The sequence below is a fragment of the Peromyscus maniculatus genome, chromosome 6, assembly GCF_049852395.1.
Source record: "Peromyscus maniculatus bairdii isolate BWxNUB_F1_BW_parent chromosome 6, HU_Pman_BW_mat_3.1, whole genome shotgun sequence".
Lineage (NCBI taxonomy): Eukaryota > Metazoa > Chordata > Mammalia > Rodentia > Cricetidae > Peromyscus > Peromyscus maniculatus.
This window is the reverse complement of record NC_134857.1, coordinates 83,914,359-83,934,866: the sequence shown is the minus strand read 5'-3', so window position 1 is coordinate 83,934,866 and position 20,508 is coordinate 83,914,359. Positions and strand designations below refer to the sequence as shown.

General features: G+C 50.9%; 1 protein-coding gene across 6 annotated transcripts in view; it reads right to left on the bottom strand.

Annotated features, from left to right (window-relative positions):
* The window catches only part of Syt6 (synaptotagmin 6), a 59,565-nt gene extending 42,115 nt beyond the window's left edge, over positions 1–17,450 (bottom strand). For 2 of the 6 annotated variants that reach the window (XR_001578532.3, XM_006980795.4), the window contains exons 1-3: positions 17,141–17,391; positions 6,216–6,564; positions 4,071–4,629 (exon numbers count right to left, since the gene is read on the bottom strand). Coding sequence is in view for 4 of the 6 variants with exons in the window: in XM_006980795.4 (XP_006980857.1) it covers positions 4,071–4,629; positions 6,216–6,564; positions 17,141–17,303 (1,071 nt within the window). In the remaining 2 variants the exon portion in view is untranslated. Of the gene's footprint in view, positions 1–4,070; positions 4,630–6,215; positions 6,565–16,276; positions 16,385–16,426; positions 16,535–17,140 lie in introns of those variants that run through there. The other 4 variants (XR_001578534.3, XM_015999215.3, XM_015999217.3 and 1 more) reach the window with 4 other exon arrangements.
* Positions 17,451–20,508: the final 3,058 nt, after the last annotated feature.

The following is a 20,508-nucleotide window of genomic DNA, read 5'->3' as shown; positions in this document are numbered from 1 at the left end:
ATCCAGATGTTAACCTCCCTCTCACTAGCCTCAAGCTCTGTAGACACTCAATAGGCCTTACTTCTTCAAACCAACTTGAGCACTGGGCCAGTGGACCAGCCTGGTTCCACCTGCTAGGGCTAAATGTGATTCCCGATGCGCTTGAGGATCGGCTGGGATAGCATCCATACCAGAGCACAGTCACAGAGCATCCTTCTAATCCTCCACTCATGGTATCTCAAAGCATCCTTCTAATCCTCCACTCATGGTACCTCTCTTCCCACTCAAGTTGTGAGTCACTGGCTTTCTGTTCCAGTCTAGACTGTCTGGCTAGTTAGTCTCTTTCCCTCACCAGAACAAGCTGTGTCCTTGAACTCTGAGGGAGCACACAGAATGTCCCTTCCCAAGTCTGGTTGTGCCTACTGCAAAAAGATGACTGGAACTTCTCCAGGAAACCTTCCCAGGTTAACCCAGTTCAACAGCAGTAGAAAGTCAACTGTAGACACAGTTGTTCCCGAATCCTCCATTGGGAGTCTTTCCAACACAGAATATGACAGGAGATGCACCTTGGGGACACAGAAATACACGGGTGGGCGGCTGCTATGGCACCAGAAGATCACATGGAGGTGTTGGAAGGTGGACTGGCCTGGCAGAGAGGTAGACGACAGATCTGTGTACCAGTCTGTGATGGTTAGTTCTCGTCAACCTGACACAAACTAAATGCTGGAAAAGGAAACCTTAATTAAGGAATTGTCTCCACCGGATTGGCCTGTAGGTGTATCTGTGGGGCATTTTCTTGACTACTGGTGGAGGTGGAAGGGTCCAGCCCACTGTGGGAGGTTCCACCACTGGGCAAGTGGCCCAGGGTTGTACAAACTGAACAAACCATGAAAAGCAAGCCAGGAAACAGCACTCCTCCATGGCCTCTGCTTCAGTTCCTGTCTCCAGGTTCCCGCCCCGGCTTCCTTTGACCATGGACTGACTGTAAGCTGCATGCTGAAATAAACCCTTTTCTCCCAAGTTGCTTTTGGTCAGCATTTTATCACACAATAAAAAGCAAAGTAATTAATCCCAGCACTCGGGAGGCAGAGGCAGGCGGATCTCTGTGAGTTCGAGGCCAGCCTGGTCTCCAAAGTGAGTTCCAGGAAAGGCGCAAAGCTACACAGAGAAACCCTGTCTCGAAAAACAAAAAAAAAAACAAACAAACAAACAAAAAAAAAACAAAAAAAAAAAAAAGCAAACTAAGACGGAGCCCTGCAAACCCAGGCAGGACTGCCAGGCACATTGAGGGACCAACCGGGCCGGAGCAGGAAAACTGTCACTCCAAGCTCGGGTCTGAAGTACAGCTCTGAGGACAAAATCAAGCACAGGGGAGAACCGAGACCTGGCTGTTGGTCGCACTCATCTGCCCCTCCCCACCTCCACCCCTGCACGGGCCACTGGATTTCATACACTCTGAGTGCTCGGTCATTCCCTGTGGCTGTGACTTGGGTCTCCCTGGTCCCCAACTAATTAAATTTCACAGCCCACATCACGACAGAGGTAAGAACCACCAGCCTGTTTGGAGAAGCCCTCCTCCCCTTCCTTGAGTTCTTGTCTGTGAGGTTTGAGGCAGTTCTCCAGGCCCATGCTGACTGGTGAGGCATTGGGCTTGCAGGGTCTCCACGCTCCTCACCTGAAGAGGGAGCCCAGCTCAGAGAGTCTGCAGGCAAGTCCAGGTCTGGTACCCAGCTCTGCAGACCTGGAAATGCCTGGGCTGGCCTCCCTCTACTCCTCATCTAGAATACCCCACTGTTTGGGGCCTGGTGGGTTATTTGTGTCCATCCTTCCCCATCGAGTTCAATCCCTCTCATTTGGAGATCTTCCCCACTGTTTTTCTCTCCCATGGCTTTGGAAATTGTGATCAGTAAACAGTATTTTCTGGCCTGCAGCTGCTGAATATAAACCACCTGTCTCTTTGGTTAGATTTTAAGTTCCTATGAGTCAAAAAGGTTGCCTTTTACCCCAGCCCCACACTCACCCGGGCCCCTCATAGTCCTCTTAGGACAAGGAGATGGAGGAAGCCTCTACTCACACTGACTAGAGAGGGCCTGCCTTCTTCTGAACCTGGGCAGGGGAGGTGGCAATGGGACCAGGGTGGGGACAGCTACATTCCAGGAAGTGGAAAGTTACATACAGGTGAGGGATGTGCTTGCACATAGACAGCCTGTTCCATGACGAGGCTGGTTCTTCCTCCAAGACAGGAGGGTTCAGCTCTGTTCAGGGACAGAGGAGGCTCCTAGGGAGACAGAGTGGACCAGAGCCCCTGCCCAGCAGCGTTCCCCCTCCCTGGGCCACAGCCTCACTGTGAGAAGTGAGGCGCTGTAGCCACCATAATGAAGCCCCGCTGTAGGAGAACACAGGGAAGAGATGCACCAGATGTAAACTTCAGAGTGATTTCTGCTGCAGAGCCCCTGGCCCCCCTCAGGGTGCTGCTGCTGTTTTGCTGCCCCCCACCCCAGGACACAGTTTGTCTGCTAGCCAGGCTGGCTGCTCACGCCAGAGTCCACATAATGATGTTAAGTATGGACTGTGCAAAGGTAGGGTGTGTGTGTGTGTGTGTGTGTGTGTGTGTGTGTGTGTGTGTGTGTGTGATGTATACATAGTCACCTCTGCTAAGGTACAATTCAAGAAACATCCAGGGAGACACTTCAGCAGCTTGCACTGAAGTCAGTTAGAGTTTGGTTAAATGCCTCTGCAGACTCTCATCCGCACAGCTGGGTGCAGAGGGGTACAGCCTAGCTCCATCTGCAGGATGCCTTAAACAACCCCATCCTCTCATGCTGTCAGTGTTAACGGAGGCTGTGGGTAAGCCGCACTAGGTCCTGTACCCAGCGTGTCCTCCACTTCTCTTAAAGACCCAACCTGAGGGGGCAGTAGCTCAGTGGTTGAGTGTGCACTGTTCTTGCAGAGGACCTGAGACTGGTTCCCAGCACCCACACTGGGCAGCTCACAACCACTTTTAACTCCAGCTCCATGGCATCCGATGCCCCTCTTCAAGGCTCTGTAGGCATTGCATGAACATGCACAAACCTTCCTTCAAACAGATACATGCATATACACAATTAGATTTACAATTGGATTTCTGAATCTAAAAATGAATGAATGAATGAATGAATGAATGAATGAATGAAATTAAACCTTGACTCTTTGAAACCTTCCCTGGCCACTTTCAGGTGATTATGGACAGGCCAGGAGTCAGGCCTTGTGTGTGAACTCAGCCATTCTCTTAGGCTAACTTCCTGCATCTCCCAGTCTAGCGAGAGGACGTACCTAAGATGAGGGACCGTGCTATGTGCTGTTCCTAAGCAGCGGCAGCCTTCCTCCTTCACATAGCGGGGTTGCTCTGCCCTTGCCTCCTTGACATTGAGAATTGTTACATGTCTTGCTTTGGCTAATGAAATATGAGTGGAAGTGACGCATGCCACTTTTGCCTGGAAGCATTAAGGCATACTGCCCGCTTTGCCGTAGCCTCCTCATCCTGACGTCTAACGTGGGAGCATGCTTTGACATAGGGCTCTGTTGGCTTGCCTCCCTTGGTGACAAGGCCCAGTAGAAGCCACAGGCAAGCTGTGAAGCACATATAACACCAAATAAGGAATAAACTTGAGTTGTCCTAAGCCACAAATTCCCAGGATCGTTTGTTACTTCAGCATGCATGACCTGGTTCATACTGATTGGCACAGTCTGGTTTGATCACCGATTCCAAGCTTCTAAAACAAATCAATAATTACTAGACCCTACTGACTAGTTCAGTATGGACTTACCTTCAATCTAAAAGACTACATAACATGATTTCACAGATAACAAACTTAAGGCTTAGCAAATGGAGAGAAACACCCACACCACACAACCCAAATCAAAAGAAAATTCTCTTTCTTCCTTACCCCATCTAGGCAGAGTTCAAGGGCTTCCCCAGAATGAACTGGGCCACCAGGAAGTCCCCATAGTTTCCTATGTCTCTTTAGAGGGACAGAGATCTGGGGACATGTCTCCCACCCAACTCAGAACTGCCGATGCCCAGGCAGCCAAGGGAACAGGGCTGTACTCACACTAGTGGCGTACTGGATGTCCTTCCAAATGGAGGTCTCCCGGGACAGGTCAGAGGCCTCAAAGAGATTGTCCAGGATGACCTCCCCGATCATGTCATGGCGGGAGAAGCGGTCAAAGTCAAAGACACTGAGATGCAGCTTGCGGTCAGCCAGCTCCTCATAGGGCACGGGGAAGTGGAAGTTCTCATCAAAGGTGGGGTTCAGGGTCTTGCGATGCACCCGGGTCTGCATCTTGCACTTGCGGTCGGGCAGGAGGTAGATCTTGACGTAAGGGTCGGAGCTTCCACAAAAGTCTTTGGCGGGGAGGTCGAAGGCCTTCAGGATGCGCACAATCAGGGTCTCGCTCTCGTAGTCATAGCGGAGGCTGAAGTTGATCTTCCCACAGCTCTTGGCGGCCTCAGACTTGGCATCATCCCCATCCACTGATTTCTGCTTGTAGAGCTCAGGCTTGATGCGGCCAATGCTGGTGGGCTGCTCGGCCGCTGGCGGGAGCTCGTTACCGTAGTCTACACTGGAGACGTGCATCTGCCGTGGCAGGTGGCGCTTGAAGGACGTGTGTCTGGTAGAGGACAGGAGGCACACACACACACACACACAAATGTGTGTCAGGACTTGGGAAGGAGTGGGATAAAGACAGACCCACCCCTGGTGCCTCATCCTCCCCCTGGTGGGGCCCTCTTCCTTCCCTCTCATTGACGCCACTTTTCCTATTCATACACTTTGTGCACCGAGTGGTTGGAAGCATTGTGTGTCTTAATATATGTAAAGTAGTTGGAATGGTGCCCGCTGTACAGCAAGCTCAATAAATGTTAGCCATTGTTTTAATCATTGTTCTTGCTTTCTGACATCTGCTTTCTAGGTTTCTTTCCTGGTAGGCATGACTGCTTTCTCTATCAGAGCATGAACCTCTGTAAGAGGAGGACTATCCTTCCTACTGCCTACATCTTCATCATCATCATCATCATCATCATCACCATCATCATCATCATCATCATCATCATCATCATCACCACCACCACCACCACTGCTGCCACCATCATGACTACTTATTAGGAATTAGCATCCAGCAGACAGTCAAGTAGTTAAAGGAACAGGCTTTGGAGATAGGCCACACAGGTTAATTTGGGTCCTGCTTCTTTGGACAGGTTAGTAACTTCTCTGCACTACAAAAATAAAGGTAATAAAAGTAACAACTGTATAGAATTGTGTGAGGGTAAAATGATGCATACAAAGTGCTTGGAATGGGGCCAAGTGTGCGATTAGCAACATGGGTTAGCTCTCAGCGATATCACATGGATTCTTTCATTGGTTCCTCACTACGACCTTAGCAGAGTCATTGGCCCTAGTTTACGGTTTAGAAAAGTGAGGCTTAAAATGAGCTCTTTGCCCAAGGCCTTATGACAGACTCAGCCTGTGAGACGTTGCATCTTCATGCCTGTCTTCTGAAGACCATATTTCTTTCCCCTAGATCGGTGTCTCTGAGCCTGGAGGAACATTGCAGAGATCCAGGAATTTACAAGATTCTCAAATTTTGAGTAAACACAGCGCCTATCCACACCTTTTTTTAGAGATGTTTCTGGAGTTAGTTAGCGCAAGCAGGCAGCCATCGTGTTGTTGCTGGTAGGCTTTTGAATTAGATGATGCCAGGTTATGCAACTGCTGCCATGTAGGGAACTCAAAGGGGTTTTAAAGAAATCCTGGGTTTAAAAAAGCCTGGACTCTCTTGCTTTACCTCCAACACATGACAGACTGTAGCTCCAAACTTCATTGACCTAGCTCTTAATGCATCATGAACTTTTATGTCTCTGGGCCTTTGCATGGACTCTTCCCCATGTCTGAAGTTTTTCCTTGCCTCAAAACTCTCACCCTAGCTTCTAGTCTGGTCTTCTGTGTTCTCACAGTCACAGCCATGTGCTTACCACATGCACAGCATCTCACGGTGAAGGTTCCCCTTCTGTCACACCTAACCTGACACCACCCCCCATCTTGATTGCCACCGTGGATCCCACCATCTGATCTGGTCCTCCAAAGACACATGCTATTACTTCTGGACCCTGATTCTCGGAGGCTGGAATCTCTCTGATGCACTCTATCAGAGAAAGCATGGGCACGTGGGGGTTAGGAGGGGAGAGGTGCACCCTTCACCTGGTGGACGATGCTGGTTCTGTGGTCTGTCGCTGCAGCCTCGTGTGACGCATGATGTGCTCTTTGACTGACATCTGCACCTCGGCTGGGATATCTGGGGAAGTGTGGCTGATCTTCACAGCCGCCTCCAGGAAGCCCAGAGCACTGGGGTCCTTCAGCTTATCCGCCATGTTGCGTCTGGAGCTGGAACTTGGGAGGGTCTCGGAAGCGGGGTTAGCAGAAGAGGGACTGGACGCCTCCTTGCTCCTCCTGGGCATCCAGCACAGCTTCCAAAAGAGAAAGAGAAAAACTGCCACCAGGGCCACGCCACACACAATAACTACCACGGCGAGGAGGCTGACAGAGGTGCCTGCCCTCGGCGCGAGGCAGGCAGGGAAGGACAGAGACAGACAGAGGTGGGGGTAAGCAGGTGAGGCGTTGGAAGAAGGCGCACACAGAAGGGACAAAGACGGAAGAAGAGAGAAGAACGGTCATGAGCCAAGCTGCCAAGTCTCGGGAAGAGGAGTTGGTTTGGGGGCTGACCGTTGATGGCCCGTTTTTGTCAACTATCTGCAGCCTGGTGTTCACCACAGTCTGACTGCTTCGGCATCACCCTGCCCCCACCTTTTACCAGCGTGGGGAGCACTGGCTGCGTGCCCTACTGTTCCTGGCTTGTGCCCAGGGAGGGGACAGTGATTTAAATGGGAATCTAAGCAAATGTGCAAATTCCTGAAGCGTTCATATTTGTACGCTGTTTGAATTTCTATTAGAGCAGTTACTGCGGCCAGACTTCCAAGTGTCTTGTTTTTCTTTTTCGCTCTTTTTATTTGGGTACTGGGGATGAAACCCAGAGCCTCGCCTTTGTTATGCAAGTCATCTTTCACTGGACTTTATCTCCAGACCCCTACGGTGATTTCTGCACCCAACCCATACACAGTCTGTGAGGTAGAGGGCAGATGCTGGCTAACTCATGCTCCCTTCTTTGTCCAGGTTCTGGTCTTGTTTGATCTGGAAACAAAGCAGGAATTCAATAAACACCCAGCTCTCTCCCAGGGAGAGGAGTCCAGCCCCATTTCCCTAAGGGCAAGCGTGTTAGTCTCTGTTTCCCTAGAGTTTTCTTCACGTTGTAGGCTAACCAGGTACTTGTAGTAAGTTGGAACCTGATTACTAGGGTCTATATAGGTCAAAGCTAATTACAAAATACAAATGACTCCTGTTACTGTCTCCTTCCATTCTGTGGTTCTTTGGAAGTTTTATTGTAAACTGAGTATTTGTGATCGGTGTGGCTGGGTTGGAAGCAGGCACTGAAAGCCTTAACCTGCTCTGGTCCAGACCCAGGGGTGCCCAGCATCTCAAGACAGCTGTGCAGAATGCCTCCTCATGTACGGAGTTGGTATGCAGACTCCTACCCCACTTCCTCTCCCCAGATGTGAAGATGAATCTTTGAGCCCAAGGCAGAAGTCAGAAGGCTCTGAGCCAGAGGTATGCCTGGCAGGGCTGTCACATGATCACTTGTGGATGAGCCAGCCTAGGAGTTTGGTTTGGCTAATATTGTGTGAGAAGCTATGAAATTCCATAACTGTCACTACCCCAGATGTTTGACATTTTTCTGGAAGATGGCCAATGACTTGCTAACTGGCCGTGGGCAGATTGGTGACTTCCTCTACGTGGATGAGTCCCATCAGCTCAACCTTCTGCTAGGTCTTTCACTTGGCTGGTCCCTGCAGACCTGGAGGTTGGAGCCTCTGGACTGGCTGCTAACTGCCTTATTAATCTTACCATGTGCAATTAGTCAACAAGTACCAAGGCAAGGCTGTCTATTTCAAGATGGCAGCAGTGGCCCAGAGGAGTGGCTTACAAGAGGCCACAGGTTAGTCAGACATAGGACACCTGGGCCAGGGCCCAGTGTCCGCTATCCTATTCTTTCCATTTCTATGATGTTTGTCCCAGATTAAACTCTAGACTCCTACTGGTTCCTGGTATAGTGTGTTTTCATTCATGAACCAGCTTATGAGCAGGCATGCATGAATGAGTTACAAGTCTTTCCTATTTAAGTTTAGCTATGCCAGATTGCCAGATTCTGAGCTAGGCTTGGCAAAATGCCTAGGTCCCTCCAGGTACTTTTTACTGTATCCAGTCCTAAAAGAAAGCTACCCTACATCCTGAGGAAGTAAGAACTTTAGCCATGCTCTCGAGGAGTCAGCGGCCTTCCAGCCCCCTGTCTAGTCCCTGCCCCAGCAGCCAGGTGCCTCCATGAAAAGAGGTGAAGAGAAGATTGTCTGCAAGGCTCTCCCCACCACCTCTGCCCCACTCAGCCCAGCACAGGGACTCCAGAGCCCTTCTCTGGCTTGGAACTGGCACTAGCCAGTCCTCTAGAACAGCCGTTCTCAACCAGTGACTCATGACCCCTTTCGGGTCAAATGACCCTTTCTCAGGGTCGCCTAAGACCATCAGAAAACACAGATATTTACACTACGATTCATAACAGTAGCAAAATTGCAGTTATGAAGTAGCAATAAAAATAACTGTATGGTTGGGGGTCACCACTACGTGAGGAACTGTATTAAAGGGTCACAGCATTAGGAAGGTTGAGAACTATTGCTCTAGAGGCTACCAGGTCTCCAATGAGGCATACATGTATCCCAAGAGAGAAAATTTCCAAGATATTGTAATATTTATTATGTCATATAAGTAGTCAAAAAGTCATATATGGGTTGATAGTAATAAGTATTTTATTATTGGATTTAGTCAATTTATTCAACATCATTATGTCCAATATTAAAATGGTTTTCATATATCAAATCATGTGGTCCTCTCTAATGAAACAGGTGAAATTATTGATCTCTCTTTGCATCCAGTAACATCCAGAGAATTATCAGATTGCCCAGGTCACACAGTTAGTGAGGTGGGTCTAGTCTCCAGTCTTGTCCATAGGGCTCAGCAACAGCACTTTGGTAGATATAACTTGGAGACAGATACACACACGTTGGAAGCACTTACTCAAATTTTTTCCTGTTGTACGTTTATGATCTAAATGGCTTGGAGGCTGTCTTTCCAAGCCTTTGCCCTTCTGGGTGCATCTGGAAAGCTACTGTAGATATGTATAGCCTTATTCTAAGTGTCTGGACATCTCTGGACCCTTCCCATGTGCGCTCTTTGTTACGTTATTCTGGGCCCATTTTCTGCAGTGAGCCACTTGAAAACAAAAGGTATTTCTAGGGAAGTGCTTTCCTTTGATCATACATTTTACTTGCCCTGGTAATAATTAGAATTTTAATGAGAAGGGAGGAGGTGAGGGGGGAATCCAGAGAGCACAGAGTGCATTTAAATGTTCAGCTTGCCAAAAAAAAAAAAAAAAAAAAAAAAACCAACAACCCTGAATTCATAAATGAAAGAAGGTGGGGGAGGGACCAAGGGATTCTTCCCCCTCCCCCTTTGTGTAGTTGCTATTGCAGTTGCTTCTCCATGTGACCTCCAGCTGCTGCTCCCTTGGCTCTATGCTTAGAGAAGACAGAGGATGATTAGGAATCAGTCCCTAGCACTCAAAACTGGTTATGAAAGAACAGGAGGGCTACCCCATGCCTGGAGAATCTTCTCCCAGGACTAGAAGAGCCTGGGCATTGACATCTCACAGGCAGACAACGCAAGGAGAACTAGGTTCTGGACACTGAAAGAGTTCATCCATACGGGAGGCATAAGGTAGTAAGAAAGCAAGAGCAGGCCGGGCAGTGGTGGCGCTCGCCTTTAATCCCAGCACTTGGGAGGCAGAGGCAGGCGGATCTTTGTGAGTTCAAGGCCAGCTTGGTCTGCACAGTGAGTTCTAGAACAGCCAGAACTACACAGGAAAACCTTGTCTTAAAAAACAAAAACACAAACAAACAAACAAACAACAAAAAAAAATCATCCCCCCTCTTCCTGCCCCCCGCGTGCAAAAAAAGAAAGAAAGAAAGAAAGAAAGATGCTGTGGGATATTTGTACACTGCTGTGATTGGGTAATAAAAAGATGAATGGCCAATAGCTAGGCAGGAGGTATAGGTTGGATTTCCCGGCAGGGAAAGGAAATAGGAGGAAGAATCTAGCTCCATGAGAGAGACTTGAGGAGACACAGAGGAACCAGGATGAGTGGTACATGACAGAACAAAGATTAATAGAAATGGGTTGGTTTAAGTTATAAGAGCTAGTTAAAAACAAGCCTAAGCGAAGGCTAAACTTTCATAATTAATAATGTCTCTGTGTTGTTATTTGTGAACTAGCAGCCCAAAGGAAAAAATCTGACAAGAGAGGGGGAAGAAGAAGAAGAAGAAGAAGAAGAAGAAGAAGAAGAAGAAGAAGAAGAAGAAGAAGAAGAAGAAGAAGAAGAAGAAGAAGAAGAAGAAAAGAGGAGGTGGTAATTGCAGAGGACTTAAAATAACTTGGGTGGTCTTGAACTCAGCCAACCTTCATCCCCAGTGTGTGAGTCAGCTCTCTGTCATTCTAACAAATGCCTGAGATAACAACTTCTGAAGAGCAAAGGTTCGTTTTGGCTCACCATTCTGGAGGCTGTAGTCTATGATCTGTCAGTCCCATCGTTTGGCCCACGGTGGCCCATCATAGAGGACGGGTGTGGTGAAACACAACCTCTTCCACCATGACCAAGAAGCAAGAGAGAGGAAGAGAAGGGGGAAGGGACTGGGGGCCTGCTACAACAGCAGGCCTCATTGCTGGAAGGTTCCACCCCTCCCGACTTCGGGAACCAAGCTTGCAACACATGGGCCTTTGGGTAGACGCTACCAATCCAAGCTATGGCACCTGCTTTCAGACCATCTAGCCACCTCTGGGAGAGAAAAAAATGGGTAGATCTATTTATGCTTTGGAGACATAATCCCAAGGACATTGTCCGGAACAAAGGCATGTGGCTTTAATCCTAGCTGGGGACCTGGACTTCACAAGGTACACAGAAATGTGGCAGGTATCTCGAGAGGTGGGGGGAGGGGGGAGCAACCAGTGTAGATGACTGAAAAGTGCATGCCATCCACGTGGCTTTCTAATGGTTCTTCCTACCTCACTGGATCATTATGAAAACCAAATAAGCACAGCCCGAATAAGCAGAGAGTGTTCCCCAAACACAAGCTGCTGTTATCCCCCAAGACTTGGTTTTCTTTTTTGGTTAAGTATAATTGTTTGCTATGTACAGCTAGGCCTCTAGAGCAGAGAACAGAGACCCTAGGTCAGAGGGCAAAGTGGCCTCAGTTCCCTTCTCCTTCCTGGGAATTGAAGATCCCCTTGAAGGTCACTAGGGTAGGGCCTGCTTGGTCACCTTAAGTGAGACTATCTGGTAGGGTGATGGCTCATTGACCTCCTTCCTCGTCCAGAGATGCTGTCATTCATTAGCATCCTAGGGCCTGCTTGTCTTCCCTGTGACACTTCATTCTCTAAGGACGGGCCAGGCGCCCCCTCCTCTTCCCTCCATCCATAGTGTTAGGATCCATCAGCAACTCTTATCGCTTGCTATTGCTGCCATTCATTCTAATGTGTTCCCATGTCAGGGAAATCCATTTTGTAACCATCACGGGCATTCTTGCTAACAGATTGTAATTGAAAAGACAAACTGGAGAGAGAAATAGCAAAGAAAGGACAGGTTCCCAGCTCACTCCAGTACCAGAGAAGCCTGGCCCAGGGCCTGGAGTTGTTGCTGGCCCCTCAGAAATACAGATGCCCAGCTGTGCTTTTCTTCACATCTTTATGGAGACATAGGTAAACCACAGCTCAGAGAAGAAGAGATACAGAGGTCCAATAACATGGAAGGAACAGCATTTAGTGCAGGGAGGGAAGAGACTCCAGGCAGAACCATTCATATTAATATTAATGATCGTATTTGCTGTTCATTTCTATGCAGCAAGCATTGTGCCTTTCATATCATCTCATTTAATCTTTACAGCCTCCTGAAGAATTCATATTCACTTCTCACAGATAAACCAAGTATAGAGATGATAACCAAGTCACTTGCTCAAGGGATGCAGTGTGTGAGGCAGAAGAGCAGGGATTTGAATGTAGGGCTTTCTGACACCCGGGTGCAGGCTCTTGAACCAGGCATCTCCGGGGACTGGAGGTGGGGCATTAGCACTGCAGACTCAAAAGCCGCACAGCAAAGTCAGGGAAGCATCTCTTACCTGGAATCTGGAGGAGGTGAGAGTGTTCTCTGCTATTTGGTCTGATCTGTTAAACCTGGACAGATCCCTGCAGCCTTGGGTTGAAACTAGCCTCCACTCTGATTTTTCTTCTTCTCTAAGTGCGTGTCCTCAAGTTACTCATGAACTACCAAATAGCTCGTAGCTCCTGAAAAGTCCCATCCAGTGATATCCCTGAGGAATACCCATGAGTGTCTGTATCTGTATGTGTGTGTGTGTGTGGTGTGAGTGTGTGCTCTGTGTGTATGTGTGGTGTGTGCTGTGTGAGTGTGATGTGCTGTGGTGTGTGTGTGTGTGTGTGGTGTGAGTGTGTGGTGTGTGCTGTGTGAGTGTGATGTGCTGTGGTGTGTGTGTGTGTGTGTGTGTGTGTGTGTGTGTGTGTGTGTGTGTGTGTGTATTGAGAAAACAATAGCTGGTCCTTACTGAGGCTAACAGACACGGTCCATTAATAATAAGCCCTGCTGTGGCTTGTAAATTTATTAGGAGAAGTGGGTGTAATTAAATTCAGAGTCAGGGGAAGGGGGAGCAGAGGGCCATTGCTTCCTTTTCTTCTTTAGAGAGCCGGGCGAGCTACCGATGGGGATAATTAGCAGAGTCCAAACAGAGAAGGAATTAATGCTCCTGAAAAAACTGTGATGAGGAGAGACAATGCCGGGCTAATTATGGCCGCACCAAGCTTTATGACTGGGCGCCTGCTTTCACCATCGTTTGAGGATTCAGAGACAAATTGGAGGCTAATGTAGAACGTTATGGTGAAAAGAGCTTCGGCACTAATTCGGCTTATCATCATCATCATCATCATCATCATCATCATCATCATTATTATTATTGCAGATGGTCACTGTACCTTTCTTCCCATGGTACCCCTGAATGGGGAATTAAAAGTTGGTGTGGTGGAGGGGAGGAACAGCCAGCCATTCTCTCCCTTCTGTTCTCCGCCCCAGTTTATAGCTGCATTAGGGAGAGGTGAGAGATGCGGGAGATGTCCTGGGGAAGGAGTTCCGTGCCCCAGAGAGAGAGTTGAGGGGTAAGGTGTCATTTAAACCTGCAGTGTCTGGAAAGGCCGCCCAGCTGCCGCAGCTCTGACCATACTTCCTAAGAGGCTCAGTATTAGAGGTTCCTCCTCCTAAGTCCAAGCTGTGGGGGTGAGGCTGAGCTCAATCGGGTCTTCTTACCATGTTCAACCCAACTCAAGACAACCCTAAAGAAGCATGGCCCGAACCCCAACCCCAAAGTCAGTCCTCATCATTTACAGCCCACCCCCCCAGCTCAGGGGGCCAAGAAGACAAAGAAATGTTTGATCAGTGAGAAGAGAAAACACAGCTTTTGCACAGAGCTTGGGGGAATGGAGCACACTAGAACGACCAGCTCCACTCGGCCCGTCACAGCCAGAGGGAGAACAGAAGTCCCGGAGACATCTAGAATGCAAGGGCGCTACAACTGTTAGATGTTAGACTTTAAGACACTCAGAGTGCATTCTAGGTGTGGTGGTGGTGTATCAGGAGACTGAAACAGGAGGATTGTCACAAGTTCGAGGCCAGCCTGGGCTACATAGCTGGATCCTGTCTCAAAACATCAAGAGAGGAAAAATAAGTTAAGGAATGAAGCATACTAGTATTGGAAAATCATCCCGCCAGTTGTTTAGGGTGGTGCGTGGCTTCCACAAATGTAAAATATATTCCTTCCTTCCGTCTAGAAGGAGCCAGGGAGTGTCTGATTCTTTAGATGAAGAAATGGGACTCTGTTTTAGAGAAATGTGCATTTCATTTGCCAGCACACACAGGGGAGGGGGGGACATTCTCTAGGCTGCAAAAGCCAACTTCAAAACCAGGTGGTTGGATCACAGAACATCTCTAGAGTCATTAGTAAAGCTAACAAACATTACATCCATCTGGGGCCATAGGTAGGCTGCGAACAACCGCTCCTGGCTGCCAGCCTGCAGCACCAGGCAGCTTGGGTCAGATTTCAGGTTCCTAAATATCCCAGAGCAGTCAGATTTCTGTTGCACACTTTGCCCTCTGCAACTTGGATGATATATAAAGTTCATTCACCTCAACAGGGAAAATGAAGGAAAGCCTGTTGGTGACTATTTGAGTGCATTGGGGGCATATAAGGAGTAAATTAGGAAAGAAAGCAGACCTTTCATCCTCAGGGTTTTTAGAGGAAGTGGGAAAGTGAAAAGTTTCAGTATAGATCTTTCCAAGTCAGGGTCTAACTCATGGAGATTTCTGATGCAATTCCTTACCGAGATCCTGGCCTATGGGAAGGTCTGTGCAAATGGTAGTGGACTCAACTGTTGAAGCTCAGGGTATTACTGGGAATCCTGGGAGCTAGAGACTTTGGAGCTGGCAGAAGGCAAGAAAAAAAGAGAGGATGGAAAGGGGAGCTGAGCATACTCTGCTCACTTGCATTTTTTTTTCCCTGAAACTGCAGATGAAAAGATCCAGCGTTGCTTTGGTTGGAGGATCGGATCCTAGATGGAGTCTCTGGGGTGCAAGGAGCAGGCTGGGAGGTGGAAGGTCTGAACCCTGGCCTGAACACTACATCTCCATCAACCCAGTGCTCACCTAAACCCCCAAGGTCCTGGAGCCAGCCGAGCCAGTGATGCGATCCAGTCCCCTGACTACCTGCATCTCTTGTCCTATCTTGGCCCCAGGATATGGGGGCTTGTGACAGACACAGTAACCAAGTTAAGGCTCCCCAGGGCCAGGGCAGTTTGTACAACTCAAATTCACCTTAGGGCAGGGTACTGATTGAGCTGGTACCCTGCCTCTCGCTCAGGCTTCATTCACCTCAGCTTGGCCATTCAGATTAAAGAAATCTTTCAAGAGTCAGAATACCAGTGTCTCCCCCAACACGTCCACACAACAGTCTACCTGCCCCCAGCATTTTTGCGGTGGACAGGCAGTAACGCAGATCTCTGTGGATGTGTTCTGGCCCTCCATACTCTGAGGTATCAAGCCCAGAGGGAAGACCCCACTGCAGATGGAGCCTTTGAGGGAAAGATGGAAGGGAGCTAATGGAAGGGGGGTGGAGGGGGAATGACTGACTGGAGAAAATTTCTGTCTTGGCATATGGGGTTGGGGAGTGCAGAAGGAGAGGACACCAGAGAAACGGTGTCTAATGACACTCGAATCTGTCCTGAGAAGACCGAAGAGGGAGAGCAACTTAAATCACTGTTCTACTCGCCAAAGTACTTTAAGCCTGGTCTTGGTCTCTTCTGCCGCCATGGTCATCAATTCATTGATAAAATAGTGCCAGAGAAGGCCAGAGAGACAGAGCAGCGCTCCTAATGACTCATACAGATGTGAGGTGGGTTTCACTCACACAAGGCTGGATACAGCCTCCTGGAGGATACACGCAGCCTTCCTGGCCTCTCTACTCCCTCCCTCAAAGGCTCTATTCCTAACCCAGAATCTACCTCTGTCTTTGACCTTTAGCCTCAAATGGAAACAGGGTTCTGGAGCCTGAGGTCACTGGGGAGCTTACCCGACCTGCACCTGCTCCCAGAACCTATCCTCTGGTCGCTGGCCACTTGTCCCTGGGGAGACCAGTGGGGACCATGTTCTTGCCTCTAGCATTCCCCTCCTCTCTTTCCCGCTCCAGCCATATGGAACCATGAAGCGACTCCCACTTAAGCCTAGGCCCAGAGTCACTAGGGTCCGAGTCCGGGTCTCGGTTGGGGACAAGGTTCAGCGAGTCTGCGGAGCCCCGAGGAACTCCAGCGCCTCGGTCTCTGCAGGATCTCCCCACCCCCACGCCGCATTCACTCCGGGCCTCGCGCTGCCCCGGGCCCTTCCATCCGAAGGGACACGACCCATACTCGCTCTGTCCTGGACCCTCCTAATTGTGGGACAAAGGATCCCGCTGCAGCGGGCGAGCTTGGCGGCAAAGACCGATGCAGCAGGTACATACCCGGGCAGGTCGGCTGCCACGCCGCGGACACTCCCGCGGCTCCCGCCGCCAGGGCGCGACACGCCACCCCTGTTGTCGCGACTCCCGCGAGACGTCGCGGCTGCACGCGGGACCCTCCCCGCGGGGCTCGGGCTCGGGCTCTGGACTCACCGGCTCCGGGAAGCTCGACTTGGCTCGGGCGGCCGCCGGGGCTACGTCCGGCGCAGGGTCCGCACCGCCCGGGCAGGAGGTTCCCGCCTGGCAAAGTCGGCGAGAGGCACCGGCTCAGTTGCGCACCCGCCCGGAGTCCGAGTGAGTCAGAGAGAGACCGAGGGAGCGAGTTATAGGGGTGCCGTGGGGGGGGGGGTACGCCACGACACCCTCCCCGCCCCCACCCCACCCCACCCCCGGCGAGACGCAGACAGCCACTCGCTGCTGAGAGACCTGGACACAAAGACCGCGTGCCAGCTGCAGACGCAAGTTTTTCCCAAGCCCAGGGGCTCGACCCGCCTTCACCCAGTCACTGAGGGGCCCTGGACCCCGGATACCCCGGGGAACTCAGGCTTTCCTCCACAGCCAGGATGTCTCCCTCTCCACGGCCCTGGCCGATCGCCCCTGGGGTGAGCCTAGAGACACCAGGGAAACTGAGGCCCCAGGAGTGCCGCATCTCGGAGCTCTCCCATTAGTGACCCGAGGGGAGAAGGGGTTCTCCTCCCGGATCCCCTTCGAATTTCTTCCCGCGGGCGGTGAGCCAGGGGATTGGCCCAGGCTGGGACCCTAAGCTAGACTTCTGAGGTTGCTGGGGCTCTTGGACCGGTGCCTTGGGGAAGGGAGGCCACCGCGGTGAAAATCCAGGAATGGAGGGGGCTCTGGGTCTCCCGGTACCTGAGTCGGCCGCGCTCGGACTCTGCTCCGGGGGCTGCAGCTCGAAGCTCCGACAAGTCTCCACGTCCAGCCCGAGAGGGGGCGGCCGGGCCCGGCACAGAGAGGCCAGGACCGCGAGCGCCGCCTGGCACCGAGGCCCTCCGGCCCCCCAAACCCCGCTCATGCCCCGTACACTCAGGCCTGCGGAGCAGTGGCTCGAACCCCAGCCACGACCGGACTGGGGCGGGGCAAGGCTGCCCCAAGAAGACCCTCCCCGCAGCGGCCCCCTGCGGCTCGACTGTGCTTTTAATCACTTCCCCGCAGGGTCCCCGCCCCTCACGTGGCATCCCGCGGCAGCTGGCAAGTCTGGCGCCTCTCGGCCGCCCCCTCCACACGCAGGGACCTGCCTTGAGTCCGGGAAGGTTCCAACCCTGTGGTCCCACATCGTTCAGGATTCAAGGCCACTGCGGATGTGACCTTGGGCCTTTCTGGGACTCAGTTTTCCTTTTCGTAAAAGAGGTGTAATGATTACTGGTGCTTTGTGAGCTCCCTGAGAATATAGGTAGTACTTGAGAAAACGTTGGGGAAACTGCCACATCCCGCACAAGTGGGCATCGCAATAACACAACATAAAAAGGGATGGCCTGACTGTACGGCGGGAAGACCCTGCCATGGCTGTTGACAGGAGAAATTAGCCAGACTTGCCGGGTCTCAGCTTCGGAGATAGAAGACCCCAAGACTGCGGAGTGAGGGGAACTGTAAAGAAGACTTTCAGAGCCCCGCAAGCTTGTGGTCCAAGGCACCCGCACGTTGCTATGGCGACGGAGGCAGCGGCCGTCTCTCTCCATGGCAACGGGAGGAGAAAGTTTCTGGCGAATAGGAATGGGGAGCATTTCAGGAAGGGGTTCGGTTCCCACCAGTCCCACCTTCCACGCATCAGACCAACCCTACCAGAAATAATATATTTTTCTATGAAGCATACATAACAAGAGCCAGAAAGACCGAAAACTAAATAGGAGTCTCACTTCACGGGAAATCTAGCAGCCATTGCTAACTGCCAGCGGACAGAGCCCTGTAATGTCCTATCACGGTAGATTCCTGCCCTCACCTATCATCAACGTGTCGCCTTCCTAAGGTGGGATCTGGGAGAGAAACTTTAGCCGGAGCCCCTGCACCTGCCAACTACAGGGCTGGTGTGTGCAAGGGAGAGTGGTCGGGGAGGAGGGTCTTTCCTCCGAATTAGCCAGCTAATTGGAAGTGGCTTGGGCTGTGACTCAGGTTCCGGAGGGAGGAGATTCGGAGCGCCAGCTCCAGGCGATCCCCATCGTGCACCATCTGCACCAGCCTCATCAGCCGGCCCTACAGTGGCAAACCCCAGACAGCGAGGGCGGGATAGAGCAAGGGAAATGCTGAGGCCCTGTCCGTGGTGCTGAAGGCTCGGTTGGTACAACCAGCCTGTGCGCACCGTGTTAGGGAATAGTGGGGAGGGGCGATTAATTATAGCCGGTTCGCAGCGTCCACCCGGGTCCCTGGAATCTGCCTTTGAGAGATGTAGGATTTCGGGCGGGAGGGACTGAGGAGGCTTGATCCATGGGCCCTGTGCAGTCTGGACCACCTTCAGCCGGTGGTGCTGGGTTGCTGTCTCAACAACAGGTAAGCTTCTGCCTCTCCACTTGCTTCAACTCACCTGAGGAACCCAAGACTCGCCGTCATCCTCCCCTCCACCGCCAGTGCAAATCCCAGCCCCCAGGAGAGATCGGAGTTCCGAGGCTCCAGGCTACATGCTCATTAGCAGCTTCCCAAGCGGGGGTTTTGTGTTTATGTAAAACACAAATGGAGAGCTGCTCTCTGCCAGTGTTTACGGCAACTCTCACTCCGCGGCGATTTCTCCCTCCCCCTCTCGAGTTCCTGGGGACATTTCGCAGAACAAAGCGCCTTGTTTTGCCTTTGCAGAGAATGAAAAAAACACAGGACCAACTTTCCAAGGGCCCAGGTCTGTGATGCAGTGAAATCAATATTTTGCTTAACACTGAGTGAGGGAATTTGCCTCTAAACTAAAGGCAAAGGAGCCTATTTGGAGCAGAGCAGGTGGCAGGAGCCGAGAATTAACAGATAATTTCTCATTGTTCCCGGATCCAGCCTCCACACTCGGCAGGCAGCTCTGCGTCTCTGGCATTTCTCAACCTAACAGAGCGAAAGAGGTTCTGCCCTGACAGGGCTGCAGGAAGAGGCCGGAGCTCCAGGCTTCTGGTGCCAGAGTAACTGCAGGAAAGAGACAGAGACACTGAGATAGAGGAGACAGGCACAGAGACTGTGTGCAGGAGATACAGAGAAACCTAGTCAGACACCTACAAAGGCACACATTCAGAAAGTAACACTAAAAATACTTTTTCTTACACTATGACAAGCTTCACCCTAGCTGGTCTCTTCCTGCCTCACCATCAGCTGCTGATGCCACTGTGGTGACTAGCCAGTATCAAAACAGAAGAAAACCTCCTCCTGTATCTCTCAATCCCCGACCCCCCAATTCCCAAACACATCTAAAATTCTTCTCATATGAAGAAACCAGATTCAGATTCCCAGGGCATCACCCAAATACCAGAGGAAAAAAGGTTGAAAGAAATGGAATTGTAGACCATTCAACCCTGCAGAGAAAGACTATGCCGAGTGTGGGCTTACACATGGGGGAGAGGGGGAGCATGGGAAATATGGCCAAATGCCAAACAGGGACATCAGACAGGGTAGTAGCAGGCCTAGGGCAGTCCCAGCCACCGCCAAGACTTCAGTGTCCTTGTGAAGCAGGGGCCCTTCAAGGCTAGAAACAGAGGATGATTTTCCACGTGCCCAGCTCCCCTGCCCTCCCCCGGCTATCTTATAGCTTTGGCCAGAACTGCCTGAATCTGGGATCCCTGGACCAGGCTGCTCAGAAGTACAGAATGGGTCTAGACAAGGGGCCTGAGGCAGAATGAGAGATCTGAAGCAGAAACCAGAGGTCTCCCACTCCCAGGCCCCTGTCACCCTCTCCCTAGATAGCCAAAGTGAACATTCCCCACCCCCATCCCATTCTCTGCCCTTGGGGCAGGCACCCACCCTACTCAGAGCCTCGGTGTCTTGTTGAATTATGCTACAAATAAAATAAATGAGGTCCATAGAATTTTTTTTAATTTGAACCTTGGTAAGAAATTGCTAATGCTGTAGGCGGGAAGAGTGAGCTCCTTTGACATGAACTGATGTGTCATATCATCTTTCCATCTCAGTGCCGTTTCTAAATAGGGAGCCCTCTCCCCAGCCCCGCCCCCAGCCTCTCCAGTCCCAGGCAGAGCTGTAAAGGTGGGTAGTCTGACGTGTGCAGAGAGCTAACAGGGAACTAGACACAAGGGAGCTCACTG